The sequence below is a fragment of the Mycetomoellerius zeteki genome, unplaced genomic scaffold (assembly GCF_001594055.1).
Source record: "Mycetomoellerius zeteki isolate Tzet28-1 unplaced genomic scaffold, Tzet1.0 scaffold4, whole genome shotgun sequence".
In the NCBI taxonomy this organism is placed as follows: Eukaryota; Metazoa; Arthropoda; class Insecta; order Hymenoptera; family Formicidae; genus Mycetomoellerius; species Mycetomoellerius zeteki.
Window position 1 is genome coordinate 625,849 of NW_017257391.1, and position 27,061 is coordinate 652,909.

General features: G+C 30.2%; 3 protein-coding genes across 3 annotated transcripts; 2 read left to right on the forward strand and 1 right to left on the reverse strand.

Annotated features, from left to right (window-relative positions):
• Window positions 1–3,807: 3,807 nt before the first annotated feature.
• LOC108726219 (ionotropic receptor 25a) lies at window positions 3,808–11,057 on the forward strand. Its single transcript, XM_018453664.1, has 11 exons — window positions 3,808–4,401; window positions 4,501–4,601; window positions 4,779–4,862; window positions 5,277–5,588; window positions 5,992–6,098; window positions 7,233–7,403; window positions 9,411–9,643; window positions 9,754–9,968; window positions 10,252–10,508; window positions 10,589–10,667; window positions 10,823–11,057. The coding sequence occupies exons 1-11, from the start codon at window positions 4,215–4,217 to the stop codon at window positions 10,985–10,987; spliced, it is 1,911 nt and encodes a 636-aa protein (XP_018309166.1). The 5' UTR covers window positions 3,808–4,214; the 3' UTR covers window positions 10,988–11,057.
• Window positions 11,058–11,136: 79 nt separating this feature from the next.
• On the forward strand, window positions 11,137–16,901 carry LOC108726218 (uncharacterized). The gene is made up of 11 exons (XM_018453663.1): window positions 11,137–11,323; window positions 11,956–12,354; window positions 12,811–12,891; window positions 13,501–13,658; window positions 13,752–14,046; window positions 14,218–14,335; window positions 14,607–14,831; window positions 15,360–15,521; window positions 15,655–15,876; window positions 15,960–16,117; window positions 16,499–16,901. Exons 2-11 carry the CDS (start codon window positions 12,026–12,028, stop codon window positions 16,668–16,670), a joined length of 1,920 nt encoding a protein of 639 aa, XP_018309165.1. The 5' UTR covers window positions 11,137–11,323; window positions 11,956–12,025; the 3' UTR covers window positions 16,671–16,901.
• Window positions 16,902–17,059: 158 nt separating this feature from the next.
• LOC108726214 (transferrin 1) lies at window positions 17,060–23,061 on the reverse strand. Its single transcript, XM_018453656.1, has 10 exons — window positions 22,845–23,061; window positions 22,040–22,266; window positions 21,154–21,457; window positions 20,159–20,502; window positions 19,509–19,759; window positions 18,977–19,212; window positions 18,445–18,724; window positions 18,181–18,242; window positions 17,845–18,107; window positions 17,060–17,493 (listed from the first exon to the last, which is right to left on the reverse strand). Exons 1-10 carry the CDS (start codon window positions 22,915–22,917, stop codon window positions 17,404–17,406), a joined length of 2,130 nt encoding a protein of 709 aa, XP_018309158.1. The 5' UTR covers window positions 22,918–23,061; the 3' UTR covers window positions 17,060–17,403.
• Between the last annotated feature and the right edge of the window lie 4,000 nt (window positions 23,062–27,061).

Consider the following 27,061-nt stretch of genomic DNA (forward strand, 5'->3'; position numbering starts at 1 on the left):
ATATTTGTATATATATATATATGTTAATATAATATGTATTGTATACAACCCATCCGTAACAATTAAAAATTTTTCGCAATTTTTTAATTTATTCATATAAAATGTATATATTTATCGGCATGTTGTTATGGACCCCTACAGCAAAGTTGCACAAAAGTTGCAGCAACACTGCTACAATGCAACAGTGCAGCAATATTGCATTGTAGTAGTATTGCAGAGATTTTGCAGCGATATTGCTGCAAATTCTGTGCTGTATGGGGAATATAAAATATAGTATAAAGCTACCATATAAGATGTAAGAGTAAAACTTGGAATAGTATTAGACTAAAACAATTACCATAATGTTGGAATAACTTCAAATACAAAATTAATAATCTATTACTATAATTAATAATATAATTAAAAAAAATAGGTAAAAATTTAGAAATTTCAGTAAATTTATGATAACAAATACTATATGGTTTTTTAAATATTGTAAATCTATAACGGAAATATTTTATAAAAAATGCATGAGCAATGACCGCACTTCCTTTATGGAAGACAAAATAATCTTTTCTATATTCAATACATTAAACTCTTCAGTTTCTGCTGAATGTAATATAGAATTTACTTAATTATATTTAACCTTCCGCCAGCGGACACAGGGTCTCGCGAGACTCGTGAATTAGAGTTGTTTACTCTTTTCAATCTTTTCAACTGTGAAGAAAAATGAATAAATGGATATTTGTTTCTATGATAAATATGTGTTTTTATTTTTTTTTCTACATATTTTATACATATTATAATAAAAAATTGTTTTTCAAACATTTTAAAACAATTTCATTCTTGGGTCACTTTTGACCCTGCGTCCGCCGTGGGTGCGAGTATCACGACGTCCGCTGTCCGAGGGTTAAGCATGTATTATGTGTATTCGTATATGAATACTTACGACTGGTCTGCGATATTATTATTCGAAAGAAAAAAATGAGAATAGCATAGATAAGTTTTCGTAACATACTTTTCTGTCGTACCAAGAGAATGACTAATGTTAATATGTTGTGTGGTACTCTTATATATACTATATTTAGTACACTCTTATACTATAATTTACATAATGGATCCGTACATACATAAACATTACATAAATAAGTTAAAAGTTTTTGCGAAAAATTTTTGCGGATGAGTCATAGATTTTACTTACAATAAACTTTTAAAAATTGCTGCTAGTACTTATTGTTATCACTTATACTTTTTATAATAAAATTCCTGAAGAAATGATAGAAAAATAGCAATTATATACTTTGTGCGCTTTAGTATCTTGCGCAAATATATCTAAAAATGTGCCATTAAAGTTAATAAGACAAAGGCAAACTATTTATAGTTTTATAATAAGAGCTACATTAAAAAAACTGAAGTCGACTATATCGAGCTCTTCCTATCTAAATTACAACTCTTATTAGCCATAATTTGGCTCTAATATGAGTTCGAATATTTGAAACTGAACATAAACTTGTATAGAATGCAGACAAAAGGAATTCTACCGCAAATATTATCACAAAGAGTTTGGCAATCCATGTTGTTTTTCCTAGAAAATGAAAGAAAGATCATATTCATTTTTTTTTATGGCTTTTAGTAAATTAAGATCTTCAATTGTGTGACCATGCATAACTGACTATAAAACTTATCGTTTTATAGAAACAATATGGATTGTCAAACTCTTTAAAATAAGTTAAACATTGTTGGTGATAATATTTGCAGTAGAATTCCTTTTATCTGCATTCTATATAAGTTTATGTTCAGTTTCAAATATTCGAACTCATATCAGAGCTTATTATTCAAATTATGGATAATAGAAGTTGTAATTTAGATAGGAAGAGCTCGACGTAGTTTTCGTAGTGTCGACTTCAGTTTTTTGATGTAGTTCTTATTATTGGAACTCTAAATGATAGAGAAGAGAGTATAGTATTTAAATATAATAGCTCTCCCAACAACACAGAATATTTATAATAAATATTCATAAATATTTTATACTTATTTTATATAAGTTTTATTAAAAAATGTTAATAAAATATATATTAAATATTTCATATACAATAATATACACGATGAATATTTTATAATTTTTATAATAAATATCTATGATCTGTGCAATTTAAGAGACCACAAAAATAATATATATATTTACAAAATATTAAAAATAAATCTTACAAATATTTTGTAAATATTCTATAAATATTGTATACTGTCTGAGCTATTACTGAACATATTATATGTCGGTATATGATATGCGCAATAATGAAAAACAAGTTTATGTAACGTTCTTTTTTTAATTTAAAAAAATTTTAGATATCACTGACGCGCACTATTTAGAAAGGTACAATAAGTATGTTTAATATAAATTTTATAAATTTTAAATTTTAAGTTTTAGATATTTTAAAAATTAAAATTTTTTAATTTTCGGGGCTAACGTACTTTGGAAATATCATGCACAAATGATATGGGTAATAATAAAAAATAATTTCTTAGCTTTGTACATACAGAACTCTATTTATCTGAACATATCGCGGGGCAAGACAATTCCAAAAAAAAATCGTTCGGTTATCGGAGAGAACCGTTTTATATCCCCCAATATATTTGGATAAACGAAATTTTACTTATATACAAAGCTAAGAAATTATTTTTTGTTATTGTGCATATCGCGTGCATATACATACGTATAAGTATATATGTATATATATGTACATACATAGTACTCTCAGAGCACGTTGGTTTTGATAATTAAAAAATTTTAATTTTTAAAGTATCTAAAATTAAAAATTAAAAATTTATTAAATTCATATTAAAACATATTTAATGTACATTACCATTACATTACTTCGTAGTGCGCACTTGGGATATGTAAAATTAATTTAAAAAAAAGCGTTACACAAATTAAATGTGAATATGTATATATAATCCTAATATTTGATCGGGAAATGTTTATAATGCATTATTATATATTCTTTTATTAAATATTCCGTGATACGTGAATAAATTATTGCTTTATCTATATTAAAAAATCATACCGATGCTATTTGCTGATTAGACTCGAGAAAAATAATAAGTCATTATGATATCAATAAAATTATGTCAAAATGATTCCAAAATGAAAAGTTTTTCAATTATTTATGATTCATTTTAACGTTACGTTGATGTCATTGTGACTTCTTATTCTGCTTGGGAATTTAGAATATATACTGTATATATAAGTTGCTTTTTTATTATAAAAGCTTTTTTATTATAAAAGCTTTTTTATTATAAAAGCTTTGTGTTAGTAGGACAAATCAATAATGCTGATAATCTCTTACATAATTCCTAGTCTCTATAATTGTATGTATAATTGTATGTCCATAAAACTCAGTCACATTAGTCATAGTTTTCATTTAGCTATAAAAATTATTATAGTGCAACAGGCTGTTAGTAAGATTAGATTCCATGATTATTGAATTACAATTTATCAGATTAATATCGCTTTCATCTCATTTGATTAATATCAACGGAAATTTCCGTCGATCATTCATCTCTATAAATCTATTCGCAAAGTTCGCAAATCATTTTGCTCATTGCTAAACAATATTTCACTCCACTAACAAGAATGTACAGAAAGAATTGTTTGAGTAATGGCTTGACTCGGTTTACATATACTAGTGAGTAAATACGTGCTAAATGAGCGAATACATAATTGATGCCAAACTCGCGGAATCGGGCGTGCGTATCAGGCGATCGTGTTTACTTAAGAAAATGGTTTTGTTCTTGGCAATGCAGCAATAGTTTCGATTTTGTCGTATACAAGCGCAGTCGAGTGAACCTTTACGCCGCGTTCGAATCAATCATTCTACGAAATCATTTTAATCCGCGGAATATTGTACAATTATTACGGACTCAATCATATAAAAAAGTTCTTGATCCGATCTGGAAATGCGATCAGGCATGCGATCGAAGCGCAAATAAAACTTTATTATTACGTTCTAACATGCACAACGGTCGGGTAATGTTGTGAGTCCCTATCTGACATTTAAATGAAATTGACTTTTTTCACTGTAATTTTTACAAAGAACGCAATGTGAATGTAACTAAATGTATCGAATCCGGGATTTTTGTGTATTGTGTTCAACCTGATCGTCGAGCTGACTCGTAAAATCGGTTAAATCCCTGTTGTCGAATGATCATCGATTTACACAGTTGCACGAGGAAGGATGTTTTGTAAGCCCGATTTATGCTTGATCATTATAGGCCTGATCGTCTTTGTATTCGATTTCACGTGGAGTCAACTAATCAGGCCAGTTTATGTGTACGAGGGTCTGATCAAGAGTATCCGTGACTACTTCAATAACACGTGCATTGTATTTTTGCACAGCAATCCGAATCTTGTTGAAACACAAGGTGAGAACAATGCGAAAGCAGAATATGGCGTCAATCAGAATAATTTTTGGCATGCTAGTGCAATCGATTTTTCATATATTGAAAACTTGCACTTTGCAGGACTTATAGAAAATGAACACTTGCTGGCTCTTCAAAGATACCTGAGCGTGACCCATCAAATACGCACCACTTTCATGGATTTTCATATGTTCAGCACACGAGTGAGCATTTAAAGAGAAAAGAGATTTGCCTTTCTTCTGCAATCAGTAATATTTAATTATTCAACAAAGAGAAATGTTCTTTTGTAATAAAGAGCTATATAATAAGTAGCAAGATTATTTTGTCATAAATGATGCATTTATCTCTTATCAAAGAAGAAGACATTTGATTGTTTGCAGGTTGGGCAAAGTTATTTTCACATCAAGAGACCTTTGTTCGTTCTGTTTAACGACCATGAAGATACAAGGGATGGTTTTGCTCATGTAATTATTTTTTAAAAGTTTAAAGAATACTAATGAGACTTAATTCGTTATTCAGTTATTGCGATATATATAATATTATTTCTATTATTAGTCTTAAAAAATTTTTAATGCACATAAAAATATAGGAAAGCTTTTTTTTTAAATTTTTATTGTAATAAATATGTAATAAATATATAAATATATATAAATATATAAAATATAAATATATATATATATATATATATAAATGTACGAATTAAGAACATTTGACACAAAGGTTTATTTTCATGTAAATTTTCAAAATATTTTTAAAGATTCGAAAATTTTTTTTTCAAAACGCGAAATACTACTTTCTTATTATCGCATTCTCATAAAGCAAAGCCTGGAAAATTTCTCTAAGCGAATTGGCATGAATGTTTATTTACTAAAATGTAGCAGATTGCAACATGGATCACGATGGCTTATCCCACTTGGATGATATTCTTCAATAACGAGACCAAATTCGAAGACTTCTTCTTTGAGATTTACGTACCGTTTGATTGTAAGTTCATGGTGATTCAGAGTAGCGCCAACGTAACCGGCAGAGAAATCATCACTGAAGTTTATCAAGTTGATAAAGGAAGAGAGCTAAGATCGTCACAGTTTGGTATATGGGATGTAAGGAATGGTCTGAAGGGTCCTAAGCATGGCCTATTTTTAAGAAGGAACAATCTTTTCGGCCAGAATATACGCGTTACATCAATCCACGTAAGGTCGCTCATCCTATTTTTCACATAAGGGTTATAATGATATTTATATTAATCAAACGTGCAATTAGTGGTTAACTATTTATTAAAAAAGAAATAATAATATTTAAATTATTGATAATTAGTAAAATAACTTTTATCACCTTCAAAAAGGTGAAGATGATAATGACGTAACGCAAAATAATGGTTGTTAACAAAAGCACTTTTCAAAACATTGTTAATAGAGATAAGCCTTTATGAATTTTTCTTGTTCTGTATTACACACGATATAATAATGCTTTGAAAAGTATTTTTGTTAATCACTTATTACTTTGCGTTCTTTTATATAACACTTTTGAAAACAGAATTATATTTATGATTCTTAAAGCACCTTAATTTTTGGCATAATAATTTTATGCGTATAGGACCCTCCTATCAGTTTGCTTCATCGCAATGAACGAAATGAAATAACGAAAATAAGTGGTTTTTTTGGAGAAGTAATACTGCTATTGCAGGAGGCATTAAATTGCACGTAAGTATATTATCAGATAACATATAAAAATTATATTGGATGCGTGAGAGAAGTTATTATATTATATAAAATACGCTCTGTTATTAAGTTACTATATTATATAAAATAAGCGCTATTAAAACTTAACGATTATACTATATAACAATTTCCAAATAAAAATATATAATTTATTCACAAGTTAATAATTGTAATATATTATACTGTATTGTATTAGTTTTTCGTATTTTATCACTTTCTATCCGGTTTTTTTTTGGTTTTATCAACTTGATCAGGTTTTTTTTGCTTTATGTCTTTTTCCGCTGCTTTATCATTTTTCTTTTTATTTTTTTTCTCTTCTTTAATTTGATTTTGCTTTTCTCTAAGCTCTTTCAATTGTCTCGCGGTCTCTCTTCGAAAATATTCGTCCTCACTAGCCGCCGCTTTTTCCTCAAAGATCTCTCTTTTTCGTCCATCGCCACTTCTTCGACGTCTTTCCGAATATGTTCTTGGATTATATGATGGATAAAACCTAATTATATCATAAGATTCATTAAATAATATAAAAGATCTTCTTCATCAAAACAAACCATAATATTCGATGTAAAGAACGATCGATTTTAAATTAGCGTATTTTATGCAACAAATAAAATAAGATATAGTAGACATCACTATAGCATATAATTCGTTTTATAAATAATAACAATATATAATAATTCCTTAAATTAATATTTAATTGATAATGCAACAAATAAAATATAATCGTTTTTTTTGTTCGTTATTTAAGTACTTATTATTAAGTTCGATAAAAATGATAATATATCTTAACAAGGTTACATTGTTATTCTGATTCTTTTCGAAATAATCCATTTTGGAGCAAGGTTGCGTAACATGACTTATAGCTCCTTCATCCTAGATTTTTCTTTCTTCCTTTTGCTCTGGAATTGCAATAACTATTGTTGTTCAAAAAAGATTATCAATAATTTTGACATGATTTTCTGGTTATTTAATTTTGATTTTGACAGTTTTTTTGCTGTGAAGTTCCTTCGGAAAAGACATACAATTGTCATTTGGAAATAATTGTTTACTCCTTTCTTATACATGCTGCGACAGAATTACTGATCATAAAAACTGATTTTATCTCCAAATGTGCTACAGATTCACCTACAAGGAAGCCAAATCGTGGGGCATGTGTTTACCAGACGGCTCGTGTACGGGTGCGATCGGGATGTTAATGAACAACGACGTTGACTTTGCGGCGACGGAGTTTATGATGACCTCGGATAGATTAGATGCTATCAGTTTTACATTGCCTATTTACACAACCAAGTAGTATATTCTCTCTTCAAAAATTCTAAATGAGATACATATAGAAATCTAAATTTAATCGAACAAAATTCTAGTAACAAACTTGAGATATCTGATATTTACTCGGGAAAAAATAAATTGACATAGTTTATATATAATTATATATATAATATGTCCATTATATAACATTTTTCTCAGGTAGTTTAAAACACTGTATCTGTAGTAAGCATCAGAACACGCAAAACATTAAAATATGTGCGAAATTGATAAGGTTTTAAAGGACATTTATTAGTTGGTTCATAGACAGACGTATTAAATTTAATACGTATTTATTTAAATACTTTAAATTGTGTTAAGTTCATTAAAAACAAATGTACTCATGAGTTTATATGTAAGATGTCACTGACATGTCAGATCATGATGTAAAAAGACTAAATGTAACTGACATGTCAGTGGCTACGTTTACACCGTGCGTTTAGTCCGCGATCTATACGATAGGTGTCTTTGTTTAATATACAGGATAAACAAGGACGTCTATTGTATAGGCCGCGGCCTAAATGCACGTGTAAACGTAGTCACTGACATATTAGATCATGATGTAAAAAGATCAAATGTAACATTGCGTATAATGACAGCTTTTAACTGTTTATTAGATACGTTATGGACTTTCTACAACAAATCATTTCCTAAGCTTTAAGTCTTAAGGTGAACGCACGTAGAAGTAGAAGTAAGCAGCAAGCAGTAAGACGTATGAAGTAGGCAATTAACATTGCCAGTATATCTATACATATGAAAGATGGCGGTCTCATTGCTTACTGCTTACTGCTTACTTCTACTTCTACCATATGTACGTTCACCTTTAAACTGTAAGAAATTGATCATGGTCGATTATTTTTCTCACATTCGACTGCGATTGGTCAATTTCTTACGGCTGAAAAACTTAAAACTTAGGTAATGGCTTATTATAGAAAGTCTATTAGATTGTGTCGAGTTCATTAAAAATAAATGTACTCGCGAGTTTATGAGCCAGATCATGTAAGTCAGGTAAAACCCATTCTACAATTACGTAAGAGTAGTTGTAAGTGATTGTAGTTGTAAGACTTAATCAATCACAATTAAATATGAGGAAAATATTCGATTGTCATTAGTCAATTCTTACAACTACAACCACTTATAACTACACTTACGCAATTGTGGAATGGGCTTAACAAAATTAAAATCCATTATTTATCGATAAACTAGAAGCCTATACCGGTCGAAGCTAGATCTTTAATGCTTTAAATAATTTTTATTGTGAATTATATATATGCTATAACTTGCATAAATATCATATTTGTAGTCCTCCAAACTGTGCGCTGAATTTGGTTTTCCGGACTTAAGCTGAGTCCCTATGGAGAAAGAAATAGCGGCACGGAATCAGAACGGAATATTGATAGAAAAGAGATATCCTCATCTGATCTCTTTTCTGTTAATATTCCATTCTGATTCCGTTCCGCTGTTTCTTTCTCCATGGGAACGCAGTCTTATAAATGCAATTAAACTACTGGAATAATACGAATTAATTAATTGACAATTTTGATACAAGGCATCATATTAGCAAGATGTTAATGTGCTGAAAAACTGTAAATAAATTTATTGCGAAAAATATTACCTCGACTGGAAGTCGAACCCGGATCTCTTGTATTCTGTAAGAGCATCCTAAGTCATTAGATTACCGAGGCTTATTTACAGTTTTTCAGCACATTGATATCTTTCTAATATGCCGTGCATCAAAATTATCAATTAATTTAATTCGTATTATTCCAGTAGTTTAATTGCGTTTATAAGTCCGGAAAACCAAATTCGCAGTTTGAAGGACTACAAATATGCAAGTTATAGCATATATATAATTCACATTAAAAATTATTTAAAGCATTAAAGATCTAGCTTCGATCGATATAGGCTTCTAGTTTATCTTCTAGATTGTGTTCTCACATGTCTAAAAATGAGATTCTTATTGTCTATTATTTATATTCCTTCTGTTTTAAGATGCCGTGCGTATATTAAAAGGCCTGCATCGTCTGATGTAAAATGGAATGCCTACACGGCACCTTTCTCCACAAATATCTGGCGTGTCATCGCTTTTTTCATTGTACTTGCGAGCGGAACGATTGTGCTCATTCAGAGATTATTTGCAGTAACATCTCCATATCTTCGAAATAACAACCGTTTGAGATTTACAGAAATTTTGTTTTTTGTCACAGGAGCGTTTTGCAATCAAGGTAACTTCAACTTTTACGCGCCAACCCCTGCTCGAGTGCTTGCACTTTTTTTAGTATACTAATTTTTTTTAAATATATGACCGCTATGTTTTTATGAAAAATAATATCAGGTATGAAACAATCGACACTGGATCCTGTGAGAATTGTGCATTTTATAATTCATCTATCGGCTGTCGTGATTGTAGCCGCGTATTCCGCTGCCTTGATTAGTTTCCTTGCTGTTAAAACATTTATCATGCCCTTCACGACTATGGATGGTCTTTTGAAAGATAAGACCTATCGTTTCGGCGTGGTCAGAGACTCGGCAGATTTTAGTTTTTTTCAGGTGCTTAAAATAATTCTCAGATTATCTTTGCCATAAAATCAGAGATCAGAAAAAAAGTACATTACATGTTTGAAGTAAAAATACGGTAACAGTATATTTTATAATTAAATATGTTTTCTATTCATATATAAGATTATATAAAGTATTAATTTATACGTTTTTGTGAATTTTTCTAAAAACGAATTAATCTCTTTTCTTTCTCTCTAGCCCCTTTTAACAAAAATTATATTTAAGAAAAGCTTCATGTACGATACATTGATTTATGATAATTTTATTATGACAGAATACATCGGATAAAATAATGAACGTGCTGTTCGATGAATTACTAATGAAGGAAACTAATTTACCGAGTAATTACTTGGACGGCTTAGAACGCGTTTGTAAGGACGACAAATATGCCTTTATGACATTGGATAGTATGGCAATGTTGCTACAGCAAAAAGTTGATTGCAAATTGGAGCCATTGGATGTCATCACGCAGTCTACCATAGCAATGGCTTTGCGATCAAACAGCCCGTATCGTGGTATCATTAACGCAAAGTGCGTGCAAGCTTTATTAACATGAATTAGAATGATTAAAAGTTGTTCTAATAAAAAGATTTTCGTTTTATTTGTTGCAGTATTCTTCTTCTGAGAGACAACGGGATCCTGCAGCGATTGCTGGAGACACAATGGTCGGTTCAACTAAGCGGAGAGAGTGTACGTATTCTTCTCATACTGTATAGATCATTCAGAAATATTGTAGCAACATTGCAAATATTGCAGCAATGCTGCTGTAAATTTTTGTGCTGTACGAGTTATAAATTTTGCTGAATTATTATCCGATAGGCTGATACATTTATCTTTGATCGCAGGCAAAATCATCATGGAAATCGGTCGAGATGGGCGATATTGTGCCACTGTTACTTTTTATAATCGCCGCGGTGTTCATCAGCTGTCTCATCTGTGTTATAGAACGCGTTATTTTCATGAGCTTTTTCAATCGAATCAAGAAAAAAGTGAATAAGCCGCGGGTGTAAACTGAAAGTGTAAATAAGAGCGAATGCTACGTCGCTAGAATATTATAACTTATTTAATAAAACCTGACAAAGCCCCTAGATGTTTAAAATTAACGTTTTTCATTATACTGATGTCCGTCTTCTATTTTTCCTGGTTTATAGATGCAAAATAAGTAGCGGATAAATTATTTCGAATTTTGAATTCTTCGTGTTGTGTTTGCTATCTCATGTAGCTTTATTTACATCGGTAGGACGACTTAAGTATAAACAGTCGAGGCAAAAACTCCTAGGATTTGCTGATTTCCCTGGCAGTCATTCGCGAGTCATCAACGAACAACATCACGCGTTATATCTTGAGTGAGTCTTTCCACCGAATATTTGTGATATTTTAATTTTTATCATCAGATTAATAATATAATTAAAGTATTTGATATAATTAAAATATAATATTCTAACATATATTTAATACGTGTAGTTATTATAAATTATATACCTACATTACACAGTTTATGATATTATTTGAAACATATAGAGAGGTGAAAGCCATATTGGTGTCACTTAATTATGATTTTGAGAAATAAAAGATTTTTTCAATATTTGCTTCAGTAGACTAATAACTTCAAGTTGATAGATTTAGAAAAGTGATTTACATTACTATCACTTTTATCTCTCCATATCATATACCACAAATATGAAATATAAGGTAAATGTCAATGATCGGACACGTACCTATGTCTGGACATTTACACAAAACTTTATATTTGTTTATATTATTATTAATCTCAAACGTTTTTAAAATAATCTTAAAATACATTTAAATTATAATATGTAATAAAAAAAGCATTTGAAATTAATAATAATAAATCTTATGTATGTGTCCGGACATAGGTATATGTCTGGTCACTGGAATATTTATCTTATTAGAAATATTATATTAATTATTATTAATTATTGATTAATGATAAATTAATTCACGTATGTTTTTCTAGACACCTAATCACGTCGGTGAAGATTCCTCAGACGGCAGAATTGAACTCTAACACGAAATATAACACAATTATGAACGAGAAAAATATATACACAACGAAAAATAGCAAATCCTACGAATTCAAGAACAGCGAAAAGAAGAAAGGATTGTTACTGAGAAATACAGAAAATAATGCAGTTTGTAATACGACGATGGTGCAACAGTACTCTTCCATCAGCAGAGGAAAATTTCAGATTTATTCCGACGATAGCAATGAAAGTGGTCGATCACGGTCTCGTGTGAGAAAAGACGTACGTAAAAAAGAGATAAGAGAAAGGCAAGATAACGAAGTACTCAAAAAAACAATCGAATCAACTAACAAAGTCGAGAAACTTAATTCTGATTTATATATTTCACGCAGGTAAGAAAGATGTTTTGCAGAAAATTAGTTCCGTTGTAAAAACTTAAAGATTAAACTTGATGCTTCTTTCTAACAATATGTATATATTAACAATATATATATATTTACATACAGTGTGGCTCCGAACGTTTCAGCCAAACTTTGAAATTTTATAGGAAATTCAATTTTGAATAAAAAATTTCCTATAAACGTGCATTGAAAAATGCGCTTCGTTACGAAATTATCGTTCAAAAACCTCTGTATGAAATAATAATTATTTTATACATTTTTATAAATAAAAGGGAATGTATGCACTTTTTAACAAAAAATATCAAAACGAGAGTTGTAAAGAATTAAATTTCTAATAAAATGTCGAAATCTGGCTGTGAAATGTTCGGGGCAATCCTATATATATAGTACATATAAAATAAAAAAATCTTAATGAGATAATGTAAAAAAATTGTTTTTTTTTATTAGAGCACGTTCTTCAAGTAACTGTCGGCAAAATGCTCTTTTAGATAAAATCAACATGAACAGCAATTTATTTAACAATCGAAGGTAACTATATGTATAAGTAAACAAATTTTCAATAAATATATGTTTTTTTATACACATAGAGAGTATAATGTATAATTTATTTATATATTATTTACTTTAAAATACAGAACAAAAACATATCGCATGGATAATTGTATAAATTTTATCTCCTAAATTATAAAAAATTAAAGATGATATTCATATTTTGCTATATTACATCTAACTTTATGTTTACACTTGTTTATATCTTCTCTTCTGTTATAAAGCAAAATATAATGTTTTTTTTCTATATTCTCTGTGCTTTTTATAAAACTTTATAACACTGTTTTCAGTTTTTCATAATTCAAACCAATCAAATACACAACGAAAAACGTTCTTTCTTCTTATTTTATGCTATAAATTTAGCCCTTGGAATATTGATACAAAAATGTTAATTGAAAATAATATATAAAATAATATGCTATTTATAAAACAGTTCGCTTTGTTGTTAAAGGAGCAAAAATTAATATACAAATATTACACTATTTTTTAATTAACGTCTACTTATATATGTATACTTGTTTTATTAATGACTATTTTTATATTTTATGCTATATTTATCATGACATTAATTGATTATGTTTTATTCAGAGCGCATTCCGAAAGCAGAGGAATTTCGTTGCAATATGTACAAAGCAGTGTTGTTCAATTACCCAATATTAAAAAAATTAAACATCTTACAGATGATGTTAAAAGACGAACTTTTTCTAGTATTCAAATGTGGAAAGATAAAATGAGGAAATCATGTAGTAAGTATATTTTAAGAGAGTATAAGAAAAATATGTATGCGCTTATATTAATTACGCGAAGAAAAATTTTCTTTTACTTGTAAATCTTTTCAGCTGGTACCGTGCCCAAAAATATGATGGCTAATACAAATTTAAATAATAAAACTCTTTCATTGGTTGGTATCAATAAAATTAATTCCAGAACCAACTTGCAAAAGAATTCTATTACTGGATCGATGAATTTGCAACCTAAGATATCACAAAATCATGCGAAAAATCTGAATGAAGGTATTCAACAAGTCCAAAATGTCGATTCTTTGAAGAATGCACTTCAGCAGATATCAAATGAGATTGAGATATTTCTGCAAAATAAGTTACCTTTAACAGCACAAAATGATACTAACAAGAGGTAAATCATAAAAAACCTAAAAATAAAATAAAATTAATCTCTTTCATTATCATATATTATTTAATTATTAATTAATATATAAATTTGTTTCTATAATAAATTACGGTAAAGCAAGCACGCGGAACACGCTTTGCCGAGTCTTAAATTGTTGCAAACATCTCTCTTTTTTAGAAACTTTATTTCTGAGAACGATGACAATAATAATCTATTAGGCGCTACACCACTTTATAGCTCTAACAGCGTAACACCTTCAGATGGCTCTTTCTTCCTGCCATTAACTCCAACAAAGGTAAAATAAATGTAATATGTATAAACAGCATAACAATATATGTTCATGCTGTTAAAAGATTAGCGTCGTGATTTTTTAAGTACAAATTGATATTAGATTAAAATGCAAATTAAATATGCTTTTAGAATAGGCTTGCAATTACTCATTGTCAGGCTTGTTGCTATAGTTTCAGTATTGCTATAAAGTTTCAGTATTAATATAAATATATTATAAATAAATTATCTTATATCATTCACTCGTTGTGATATTTAACAATGGTTTTATCAAAAAGGTGCATTACGAAAAATGTGTAATGACACGAAAATTAGCGATTAAGAAGGAGAACGAGTTTGATGTTATTTGCGAAACACCGTACGAACGTGATTACTTGGAAGACATATCAGAGACGGAACATAAGAGGGATGATAACGCTCCGAGGCTTTCCTCTCATTTTCTGCGTGAAAATGTAAACGCAGAACAGAGGAGAATCGTCGTAGGATATATTATTCGTCTTGGCGTAAGTGTAATGTAGTATAGTTACGGACATTTTTGATGTTAACCCGTAAGTGACACCTGGGTGCGGATTCGCACCAGGAAAAATTTCCAATTTGTGAATTTTGATTTTACTTAACACGCAGTTTTGAATGAATAACATTTTGTTTTTCGAAAATTCAATGTTGCCAATCGATTGGTTCAAAAGTTTTACATTGAAAAACATAGGTTTTACTTCAATTTCGTTTTTAACTTTTAAAAGAGATATAAAACATTAAAAACATTTAGTGCGAATTCGTATCCAGATGTTCTTTACGAATGCTCAAACGGGACGTATCCTTTACGAATTAATGTAGTGTTAAAAATTGGAAAGTGATATAAATATTTGTGTTAAAATTGTAAATTTACAAAAATAGTTTTTATCTCTATTAATGACAAGAACAAGCCATTTAGATGTCTTTTATTACTTAGATTACATAGAACAACAAAACGTATTTATCAAAATTATATCAATCTCGATCTCTGTTGTACGTATAATTACAGTCACTTTCAGGTACACTGCTATTATTCATCGCATGTCATTTATCAGACTGTCAAGCTATTCAATGTAGCTATTGATCGAATTCATGTGAAAACTAATGATATACAATTAATGGGTTTAGCGTGTCTTTGGATAATTCTCAAGCAAGATGCACCTAGTGATAAAATACCATCGGTAATAAAACTTTTCGTCCACAGGAAAGATTAAAAGAGAATGTTGCCACATAACTAGTTGATTAAAATATATAATATTACAATTTTAATATAAATTTGTTAAATATCTAATGGAATAAAGTAATCTTTTTTAGGCGACTGTAATTCTGGAATTGGCGAAAGATTTATACAGTAATCAAGAAAAACATTTGTTAAAATATGAGAAGAAGATTCTCTGCGCCGTTAAATTCAACACACGATTCGCTGATCCGTTCTCGTTGCTTTCATATTATATATTGAATGTAAATCAAGACAGTCAATGTAATATTATTAAGCCGAGTGATATCGCGTGTATCTACTTTTGCGGTAGTTATATGGTAGTTATAAACACAAGAACTATATAGCGATTCAATTTTTAATACACAAACTGTACACAGAAATAGATAATCTTTTTTTACAGATCGATTCATCTATGCTAGATGAAAACTTGTGTGAAACTCCGGCGTATATAATAGCAATAGCTGCAATAGAGTTGTCGCTTCGTATTGTATATTTAAGCGATGTTAACGTGAATCAAGAATGGTACCAAGTTTGGAGAAACAAACAATCGCTCATGGAGTAAGAAAAAGATTAGCGAATGTGCAAAATAGATTCCCGCTTTTTGTCTTCAACGGATATACTCGTAACATTTTTCTTAAACAACAAACATATTAATCTTGCAGTAAAGAAAATATAATTTGGCACAATCTGCAAGAAGAAATTTATTAATTTGAAATAAATTAATTAATTAATTTGGAATTAGTTAATTAAGTAATTTGAAAATGATATACCTAAATTTCTATTTTAATTGTAAATATACATAATTGATTTTTATATTTATTAATAATGAAAACACTGCCCTTGATATTAGGTATTAATTAATTTAAAATGAATTAATTAATTAAGAATTAATTAATTTAAAATTCGTAAAACTCTAATTCACAATTCATTTATTTTTAGATGGGAAGAAAGAATGCTGAATTCTACGAAGCAGATTATAATACGACGTACTGTAGAATATAAAGACTTTGGTTCGAATATTATATACAAGAAATACATGCGTAGCAAACACGGTAGAGTTACCAATTTTCTTCACAATAAACTGAAGATTGTTCGGAAGATTGTCTTGTGAAAAATTAGGCGCAATGCCAGTTAAAGATACTACTTGTCCGCTATCGATGGACATTAATGGATCTCTTACTACTCAATGAGAAGAGTAGGAGATTCACACATTAAAAGATCATTAAATCTCTGACTGTCACATCGTCAATATCATTGGAAGAGCATTTACAAAGCGCAATATACATGATCGTGATCAAGAGCGCCAGAAAGGGACACTTATTGGATAATTGTTGAATGCTGCTTAGACATGTTATTTATTTTGTTATCAAATACATTTTATATTCATTATATCGCGCTGGTCGCGTTTACGTTTTAAAAAATTTGCTTTCTTATATTGAAAATATTTATAAAAAGATACTTAAAATATATTTAAAAAAAAATTTTATAAAGATGATGTAGGAAGCAATGTAATGTACATGCATGCTCAGAAAATATATTTTTTATTATCGAAAATTTAAAGAAGCAAGCGTTTGTGATTCAAGTCTCCACGCTCAATATTATTCCTTAAAAGATTGGTCGTGACATGACATTGAAATGTGTAATCTCTATCGCGGTAATATGCTACTTGTCAGTGCGTAAACATAAGCGAGGTTATCGACAGTATTTTATTTATCTAACAGTCCTCTCGGGTTATTCATATATTATGACTTAATAATGATTTTTCAGCAACAGCAACAGAGTAGCAATATCACATACTATAATCAAAAACTATCAAGTAGTGTTCAATTCTTAATCGTCAAGTTTTAATGAGTGCCGTAGTCTTGTTGAATATCTGCCCAAGGATTCCACTTGTCCCACGTGTTATCGATGGACATTAGTTCCTTCACGTCATCCTAAAGATAATGACATAACATTTACTTTTCATACAATAAACAGCTATTTAAATTAATTGTATATGAGCATCGAATTTGAAAAACAACATGTTGCAAGGAAGATGTAATCATTTCTTATGACACTATATATAATAAATTGTTAGCTTTGAATTTTTCATCTAAAATATAATTTCATATAGTATATTCTTGTTATTCATAATAGTATATTTTTGCATTTATAATAGTAGTACAATATTTAATGTATTAGATTTAATATATCCTATTTGTGATACACAATATAAATTCGACTAGACTTTAATTATAATTAAATAATAATTATTATTTTAGCCAAATAGGAAATGATGACCTTACCTTGAATAATACGTTGGGCTTGTCGCCCCAGGCACCAAAGAGGCGTAGCAGATCCGGATTTTTGGAGTACAATGTACTCGCAGCCAAAATGCCATGTTTCAATTCTTCGAGAGCGTTCGGACCTTTCCCGGCTGAGCTAACAATTATTCTTGGTGGCTCCAAACCTAAATTACAACGTTCCCATTCGTTGATGGGCGCTTGACCACCATTTGGACAGAGCAAGATGTAATCTTCGAGTTTGCCAGCGGCATCTTTCTCATTATCTATAATTTGATATATAACGTCCAGACATAAGTATAATTACATGTGTAATTTATTTAACACAATTGTGTTTACCGAGTTGCTGCAAAGCTGTCAAAGGTAGGAACGCAACGTCACCCTTGCCATCCTTCAAACATCTGAAAGAAATTAAACATTTTCTTTAACATATTGTCTCTTTGGAGATAATAAAATTCTCCGTAAATATATTATTCTTATTATCAAATCGCAAATACTTTACGCAATTTATTTTATTTAAGTAAAATCGAGTAATTCTTATTTTATTTATATATAAATTAGCTAAAGATGTTTGCACAAAAAATAATAAAGGGATGACATTACCTGAGTGCTCCTTTTCCGCCGTTGTAATATTCAGCATTCGTAGGTCTGCATTTCGTTGCTTCTTTTGCCTGATCATCATCGGTCTTGATATTACCAACACACAGTTGACAGGATTTTGAATTGAGAGGTGCACCAGGTGCACAGGATTTAGAGAAGAAGGTATTTATTTCGCTAGGTTCGTTAATAAGGCCGTTAAGTTTGAGTATGCGAGCTGGTGCATTGTAACCAGCAAAGTCGCCCACGTAACCGCTGTGACAAGATAGTTTGTCTTTAAGGTCGCCTGTGAATGAGAATATTGACAGTTATGCATGAAAGAAATTTGTATAGGCTTTTTCAAATTTATGTAGAGCAAATTTTTCTGCAAACTTTTTTTAATCATTCGAATAACACATTTTTTCTTAAAATTTTGCCTCGATATCGTTATTTTTGTTAAATTAATATTTTTATTAATGTAAAATTAATTCCTATTTTTAATTGCTCTTATATGTTTCATCACATAATTTTACGGAGTTTATAGATTGCAGTATCATACCTAATCCATTTATAGAGGAGCCACTCTTGACAACAGCAAGTGCTGGTCGCTCACTGAGTTTCGTGGATCCCTCACCATATGTCTCAGCGATGATTGGTTTTATGTTGTACTCATTAATTGCACGTTTTACTGATCCACCGTCGATTACTGTGATATCCGCTCCGTTATCCCTGACAGCCTTCAAGCACTCAGTCTCGTCTTTTTCCAGTATGCAATCAAATCGGGGTCTGGCGTCTCTATATAGATTATGATACATATAATATATATATATCAAAGTATAATAAGAGTGTTTGCATTTTCATAATCTAATCAATGTAATTTCTATCAAGGCTTAAAATCGGTTTCTCTTATTTATTTACGTTCTCGATATTTAATTAGCAAACATTGTTGGATTTTAGATAATAGACAATTATGACACGAATTTTAATTTTAATTAGATTTAGATAATAGGACAAGAAATTAAATTTGTTTCAAAACGAGACACCAAGTTAAATTGATTGAAAATTGACATTTACGTGTCTCGTGACTATACCTGGAGAAAGCGGCTCTAGCGAGGTTGCGACACTTGTTCAACGCATTTTCGTCCCAAACACACCAACGAGCGTTCCTTTCCGGAGCTCCGGAATTCCTCTCGATCACGTCCATGTATTTCGCGCTTTGCAAATGCTCATCCGGTGATACTGGCGGTGCAGCGACAGCCAAAGTCTTCTCGTTGAGAAGCAAGAGATCTTCCCACCAATCTGCTTTCTCATTTTCGCCAAGCTGACCCAGCTGCGTCAATTCCTGAAAAACGTTCCAAAGTTAAATCGCAATCTGTTCAATGCAGTGTAACATGTTATTTAAAAAAATAATTTCTTAATTAAATCTTTTTTTTTAGAATTCTTGGTGCACTTCATTTCTATTATGATAATTAATTTATGGTAATATTTAATAATGTTAATTAACTATTTAATAATGTGAATTTTTGCTAATATCTGAGAAAATTAATTATTGTTTTCTAGAAGTTAAAATTAATGATAAAATATTTATCACAAATTGTAATGTACATCTTTTAAAATTTCTGGTACTACGTCACGTAATATAGGAATGCTTTTGTTCAGACAATCTCATTCTTATTGCATGTAACACTCAATTAATTATTAAAAACATGTAAAATAGATTCTTAGGAAACAAATCACGCACTCTTTGGATTGCTTCCGCATTGTTGGCATCAGCCCCATTGGTCATGTATCCCTGCCACGGTCGGGCAGCCCACGTGCATGGTTTCGTATCTGCGTCGATAGGCACTTTGCTGCCGTCTGGGCAGAAGTACCGAAAATCAGCCGGGTTTTCGGATGTTGACATTGCCGGAGTAACTCCGACGGGCAGACCGAAGAAACGTTTCACATAGATGACTTTCGTCCAAGCGACGTCGCCGCCGTTGTGAGCCAGACAACGTAGAGCTCCCTCGTATCCAGAGTATATGTCCGGATAATCGCACACATTTGGTTTCTCGCATAGAGCACACATGTTGCTGTACGTCTCCTCTGAAAGAACGAAAGTAATAGTAAAATAACACAGGTAGAATAAATAGGACAACATGTAAAAAATGTAACTCTTGCTTTAATTAATAGTATATATTTCAAATAAATTTAATGTGCAGGACGTGAACTTAATTAAGTTCTCTTCAACTACAATATCATAGTAATAGTCAAATGTTTATAAAATATCTAATTAAAAAATTAATTCCATTTTTCTCGATTAGCCTTTTTAATATTTTTTAAAAAGTATTTTTTTAAGTAGAATATTTATTTATAAAATCCACGAATTCTAAATATGTGTCAAGTTTCATAAAGATAAAAATAAATATTGAATAAAACTCGACGCATCTATCAATATGTATACTTTAATTATTTCGCCATATGTGGAAGAGAAAAGTCAACTGCAATCAGAAGAAATAGTTACGCAACGTAATTTTACTTTCTACTTAACGTAACGCCTTCATTCGCAGCGCAGTTTGTTGAGCCACGGTCACCTTAACTCGCACGATTGCAAATTGACTTCAAATAAACACAAGAAAATTAGTGTCTCGAAAGAAGCGAGTCGATCTAAGTATACGCGTTATTTCAATTGATGATATTGTTTGCTGCACCTATATGACACAATCGCCGCAAATTTCGAAGATTACTGCCACTTACTGAGCCTCTGATTGATGGTAGGATCGGGTGACCATGTGCCCACCAAGCAACCTTTGTCGAAGAGTGTGCTTAGAGCGCGAAGTTCATTCTCGCGAGCGGAATATTCCGGGTTGTTGATGTCAGTCAACACGCCCATCGCGGTGAGCTTCGTGATGGGAATTTTGTAGCCGACATTACGGCCCACACCAGTGTGGCAGGACTTAAGACCTTTCAAGCCCTGAACGTTATTAATGTCCAAGTCCTTGTGTATTACGGCTACCGCTTCGTAACGATATATCGCATCAGGTTCTTCCTTCGTCCTCACCTACAGAAAAAAAAACATATTTTTCTCAACAATTTATATCATAAATTATATTCTAAACTAAATATCGAACATTCAATCGACTTGCAGTTTTAGAACAAAAAATGTATTTGCCAAATTTTTGCATAAATATATTTCGACTGAAAATAGGATTATTTTTCTTATTTAATTTATTTTTATCAGTCTAATTTCGAGTTATAACTGATTAAATATCTTATTCTCGAAGGATCACAAAATTATATCTGCAAAATATTTTAAGTTAACAAATAATATTTTTTAAAAATAGTTTTTTTTCTTTAAATAATCCAATAATTTTTTAAAAATATATTTTTACAATGCAAATTATACATTTACATGATACTATTTCTAATTTTTTATTATAATTTCTTTTCATTTTAGAAATAATATTTATCGGCAAAAAGAATTGCATTTTTTAGTTTTTTTACATTTAAATTTTGATCGCATTTCCTTTTTATTTCTCTAGTTTATTTTAAGTTTGTTTCTTCTAACTATGCCAGATTTAAATGATTAAAAATTTATTTCTTGAATATAATAAATTTCGGAGTATTGTGTTGAATATATTACCTGCTCAACGATACTGTATCCAGCCTTTTCAGCCAATTTATTTTTCGCTGCAAGGTACATGTCCTCTGGATCTACAGCTACGATGTCTGCTTCCTTCCTGCCGACTCTTTCGATACAGTCATATCGATCGCGTCCGGAAATGCATGATATCGGAAAACCTTTGCTTGCTGACTCTTCCATCATTTTCACACATTCCTTTGAATATTTCTCCGGGATGCACATTGTGACTAAACATAACACGAATATTGCATGTCATATCATATTATGCATCTTTGATTTTATTTATAGTAGTTTAGGATATATTTATGTTAAAAGTCTAACAATTAAACTCAAGCATTTAAATTTTATGGTTATGTAATTATGGGAGTTAAAAAATATACAATAGCTCTTAAATTTTTATTAATTATTCTACAAAAAAATTTTATGATTAAATATGAGAAGTATAGATCATGCTTGATATTCAAATTTACAAATATAATCGGAGAAAATAAACAGTTTAAAAATTCTTATTTATTCAGATAATTGATGTAATGTATATTTTTGATATACTTTTGAATTATTAGTTAGGGTCTGAGCACAAGAATTGTCATAACGCTTATTTAGAGACTTAAGTTGTAGACGTAAGTAACGCACAAACTTTGGCGTATGACGTATGACTTATTGCCATGTTCTCCAACAGAAAAGTCGTACGTCATACGCCAAATCTTGTGCGTTACTTACGTCTACAACTTAAGTCTCTAAGTAAGCGTTACGACCGTTATTACAATTCTTGTACTCAGACCCTTAATTTGCATAAAGTACTTACACACTCGTGGCGAATTCCCAGCGGACGCAGTCGCCACCGCGAAAATCGCTAGTACCGCGAATCTGTGCAGCATCTTGATGATGGCACTTTGCGGATTATGATATACGATTTTCCCTCAAAAAATCAGCGAAATCTAGAAGATAAGGCAGAGTCCAGGTGAGGCCGCAGACAGATGATCGGCGACGACTTGTCAAGACCGTCCGGAGTAGCGGTCTAAGTACGTCCTTATATAGATGCGTCTTTTTCTTCCTCGTACTTCAGCTCGCGAAAGAGAAGTAGGGGGAAGGAGTTTCGCTCGTTTTCCTCCTCTCTTCTTCTCTATCGCTTCGCGATCCCCGTCGTCGTTCTTTCTTCGTTCGTTTCGCGTAATGACGCCATCGTTCATTATCTATTCGATTTCTCGCCTCTCCCGCGACAATGGCACTTTCAAGCCTCGTCGCGTATCTCCCTTCAGGAAAAGACAGATTTTTGTCCCAGTGCTACAGTGTTTTGAAAATTATTATTATCAAGTGCAAGTATATATATACGTCAACAGACATAATTTTTCTTTAAATCCCAAAAGCGATATAATTTCGAGCTTGGATTATATTGCTTTTGGAACCTTATAATATACAGGATGTGTCTTGAAAAGCATCCAAGAATCATATAGCGTTATTTTTTATCAAAAACTAAATCTAAACCTTATGAATCATTTTGTAATGTTGAAGATTAATTACTTTTATGTCAATTTATTAAGTATTATATTTGTATGTTAATTATACGGCGATGTAATAAAAATATAACGTATTTAGAGTTTGTTTTATCTAAAGTATAGGAAATTAAATAAATAATCTATTTTTCGATCTCAATTTTGATTTTGATTTAACTTAATTTTAGCGACATTGTATGGTTTATAAGTCCCATCATACATAGTCACAAATTAAAATAAGCTTTATTTAACTGTAACACAAATTTATTGGGACATATATTAATAATTTTTGTAATCAGAAATATCTAATAAAGGTAACAAATAGTCTTATTAATTAAAATAATTGTAATTAACAAATAATATTTAACAAGTAATATTTCAATTTCAGATGTCAAGAAAAAGAAATGTTATAGCATTTAATTAATTTGTAATAAAAAAAAATTATTCCGGTTTCTGATGAGAGAAATATCACTCTGTTCATAAAAAATGCTATAGGAGCTAGATATCGCTGAATCCTCGGTCGGACTTGGCTCGACTGCGGTCGTTAACATTCTCGGTAATTTTCCAGGATGGGTTCCTTATCCATTATCGTATGGATGGGAAACCTTGAAGCGATATTTTTCCATCAGTCCGGTCCTCGTTTGCCTCCTCGTTTCAAGTTTAACCCATGTCCTCGGTTTTGTTTGGCGAATTCGCGTCCTTCGCTCTTCGAAGATGCGACACACGCAAACACGCATTGTCATGTTAAAATGCACATCGCGAAGTTAAAACAGCGTGGATCTTCGTTGACACAAGGAAAGTACTGGACAGTAATTCCCCCGTTATCATTACGACGATGGTTCAGTTCTTTTCTTCTCTTTTTTTCTTAATAGATCAATAAAAGCTGAATAAATAACCATGTAATGTTCACGCTTATGTTTTATCGCTACAATGGCACTCGATAAGTATGTAATCTCTGAACCGCGAGATATAAATAATATTAACATGATTGCTTTATATATATATATACAGTGACGTGCAAAAGTTTTCGGTCAGTGACATTTTGTATATATTCTAATTTATATAAAAAAAGCCTGACAAAATTTTAATCATCGGGTATCAGTACAAGATGTGGGTAACAAAATCTTATACTAACACATTTGATAATGATTAAAATTTTATCAGGCTTCTTTTTATAAATTAAAGTACAAAATATCATTGGCTGGAAATTTTTGCACGCCATTGTATATATACGTATATAGTGTTACTGCATGAGTTTATAAAGAATAATCTATTAAAAAATAAATTTATCAATACGAAAGTGCAGTTAATTGGTTGTCTGCCAAGTAACATGAAATTGCATTATGTAAACAAAAAAGTTTTCATTAAAATAGCAATTGATAATAATCAATTGTTACTTTAATGAAAACCTGTAAACAGAGATAACAATCTTCCGCGATAAAGACATTGAGAAATTAATTTAATTCATTTTAAATTATTTTTTTAAATTTTAGTCTTCAGAATTCTGAAATTATGTGAATGTTTAATAAAGTTAAAGATTGATAATTACAGCTTACTCTAAATTTTTAACGTCAAACTCATTTTCAATAATAAAATTTATTGCAATGTCTATTTCCTTTATTTACATAGTGAGTAATTTTCGTGTCTGTGACACGACAGTCTTTTGCGCAGTGTTCATTTTCATAACAAGAGAGTGATAATTTAAAATAACTGCAAAATAATATTTATAGTCTACCTATCAGTTTTTCAAACGGATTATATAAATGTAAGAGTAATGAATTATTTTTTGTTTTTTGTTGATGTAGATTCTTATCGATAAATCATTATACAACTCACGGAAGCACGAATGTTGATGTGAAGACACTATAAATGCGTGCCTGATTGATGATCAGCATGTAATATCATGATTCACTATCTATCTGTATATATCTTAGCATGTGCCAAATTGGAATATCCTTCGTGGCAGACGAACCGTTAGAGGAAAAAGTATTTTAGATCATTGCAAATAGTGGACGACAATTCATGATTTTGCATTGTGGAAAGTAAAAATCCCAATGTTATAATTAGGATTAGGCATGTATTTGAAATACTTTTATTTAAAACACAGTATTTGCAACACAAATGTATTTCGTATTTTGTATCTTGTATCTTGTATTTCAAATATTAAGATTGACAATTGAGCAATCTTATTATTTGAATTACAAAATACAAAAAACTTTCGATTTTAAATAAAAAAAATACGTAATATTTTCATATGCTCCGTTGAAATACAAAATACAGAATACAATTGTACAGAATACAATCTTACAAATACTGTTTTTCAAATAAAAGTATTTCAAATACATGTTCAGTCCTGGTTATAATATCGTTATCATGTGGTCTTGCCAATAACATCTGTCGTGATTTATCTCGCGATAGCTCTCTAATCACTAAATAAAATATTTCGACAAGGAAAGAATATCGGTTATAGTTTATTTCGATAGTGATGTTAATATTGCATGATATCACGATTGCTTCTGTAGCAAGATTTCTTTCTAGGAAAATAGTAATAAATAATAATAATGCTGATACGAACAAATACGATAAAATAAAATATCAAGTATTCTGTATTCTACAATACAAACATATAGTATATAAACAAATTATAAAAAATTATCATCCCTTAGAAAAGAAGTAAAAGATACATTTTAGCTAAAAATTTTATTAAAAATTTTAATTATTTTTGAAAAATTTATCGATAAATTTTTTAATATTAGAAAAAATATAGTATTAAACTGTAACAGAGGTACACATATTTTTTGTAACGCTAAAGGAACATATGGATTTTTGGACTTACTAAAACTTTTGCTAGTAATTTTAATTTCTTTAAAAATTTTTCTAGTTGTTCAATTATACATTTCTAATATATTATATAATACAAAGCTATTTGAAAAACACAAATAAAGTATTGATGTAATGTATTGCTTCTAAATCTTATTAGATAAAGGCCCGTCTTCATAGTTCATTTTTATTTTAAGACCATCTTAAGTAATATTTTAAGATGTTAATACGGATCTGTGACTTACTTATGACGTCGTAAGATTATATTTAAAACGGTTTTAAATATAAAAATCAACAATGAATATCGGCGTTAAAATTTTTTTTTCAGAAAACACTATTTTTTAAAATTATTTCTAAGGTCACCAAAATCTATATAAGTTCCAATTATGACTCACATCATTTTTAATTAATTAGGTCAATTCAGTCCCTCTGCGGCTTTCAAACAAAATAAACAACTGTATCTTTAAATATAGTATGAGTATGTATCTTTTTTTTATTTTTACTAAGAAATGTTCAGACGCAGTAATACGACTTTCCTTATCCGTTTCTCGGAACCAATAATTTTCCTTCATTGCACGTATAAAATTTTTCGCAAGATCGAGATCGAAATAATAAGCATCAATGACAAACGTAATACGAAACTATCGTCATTATCATACATATTACACATGAATTTACATAAATCTACAATTCAGTGAACCAACTGATT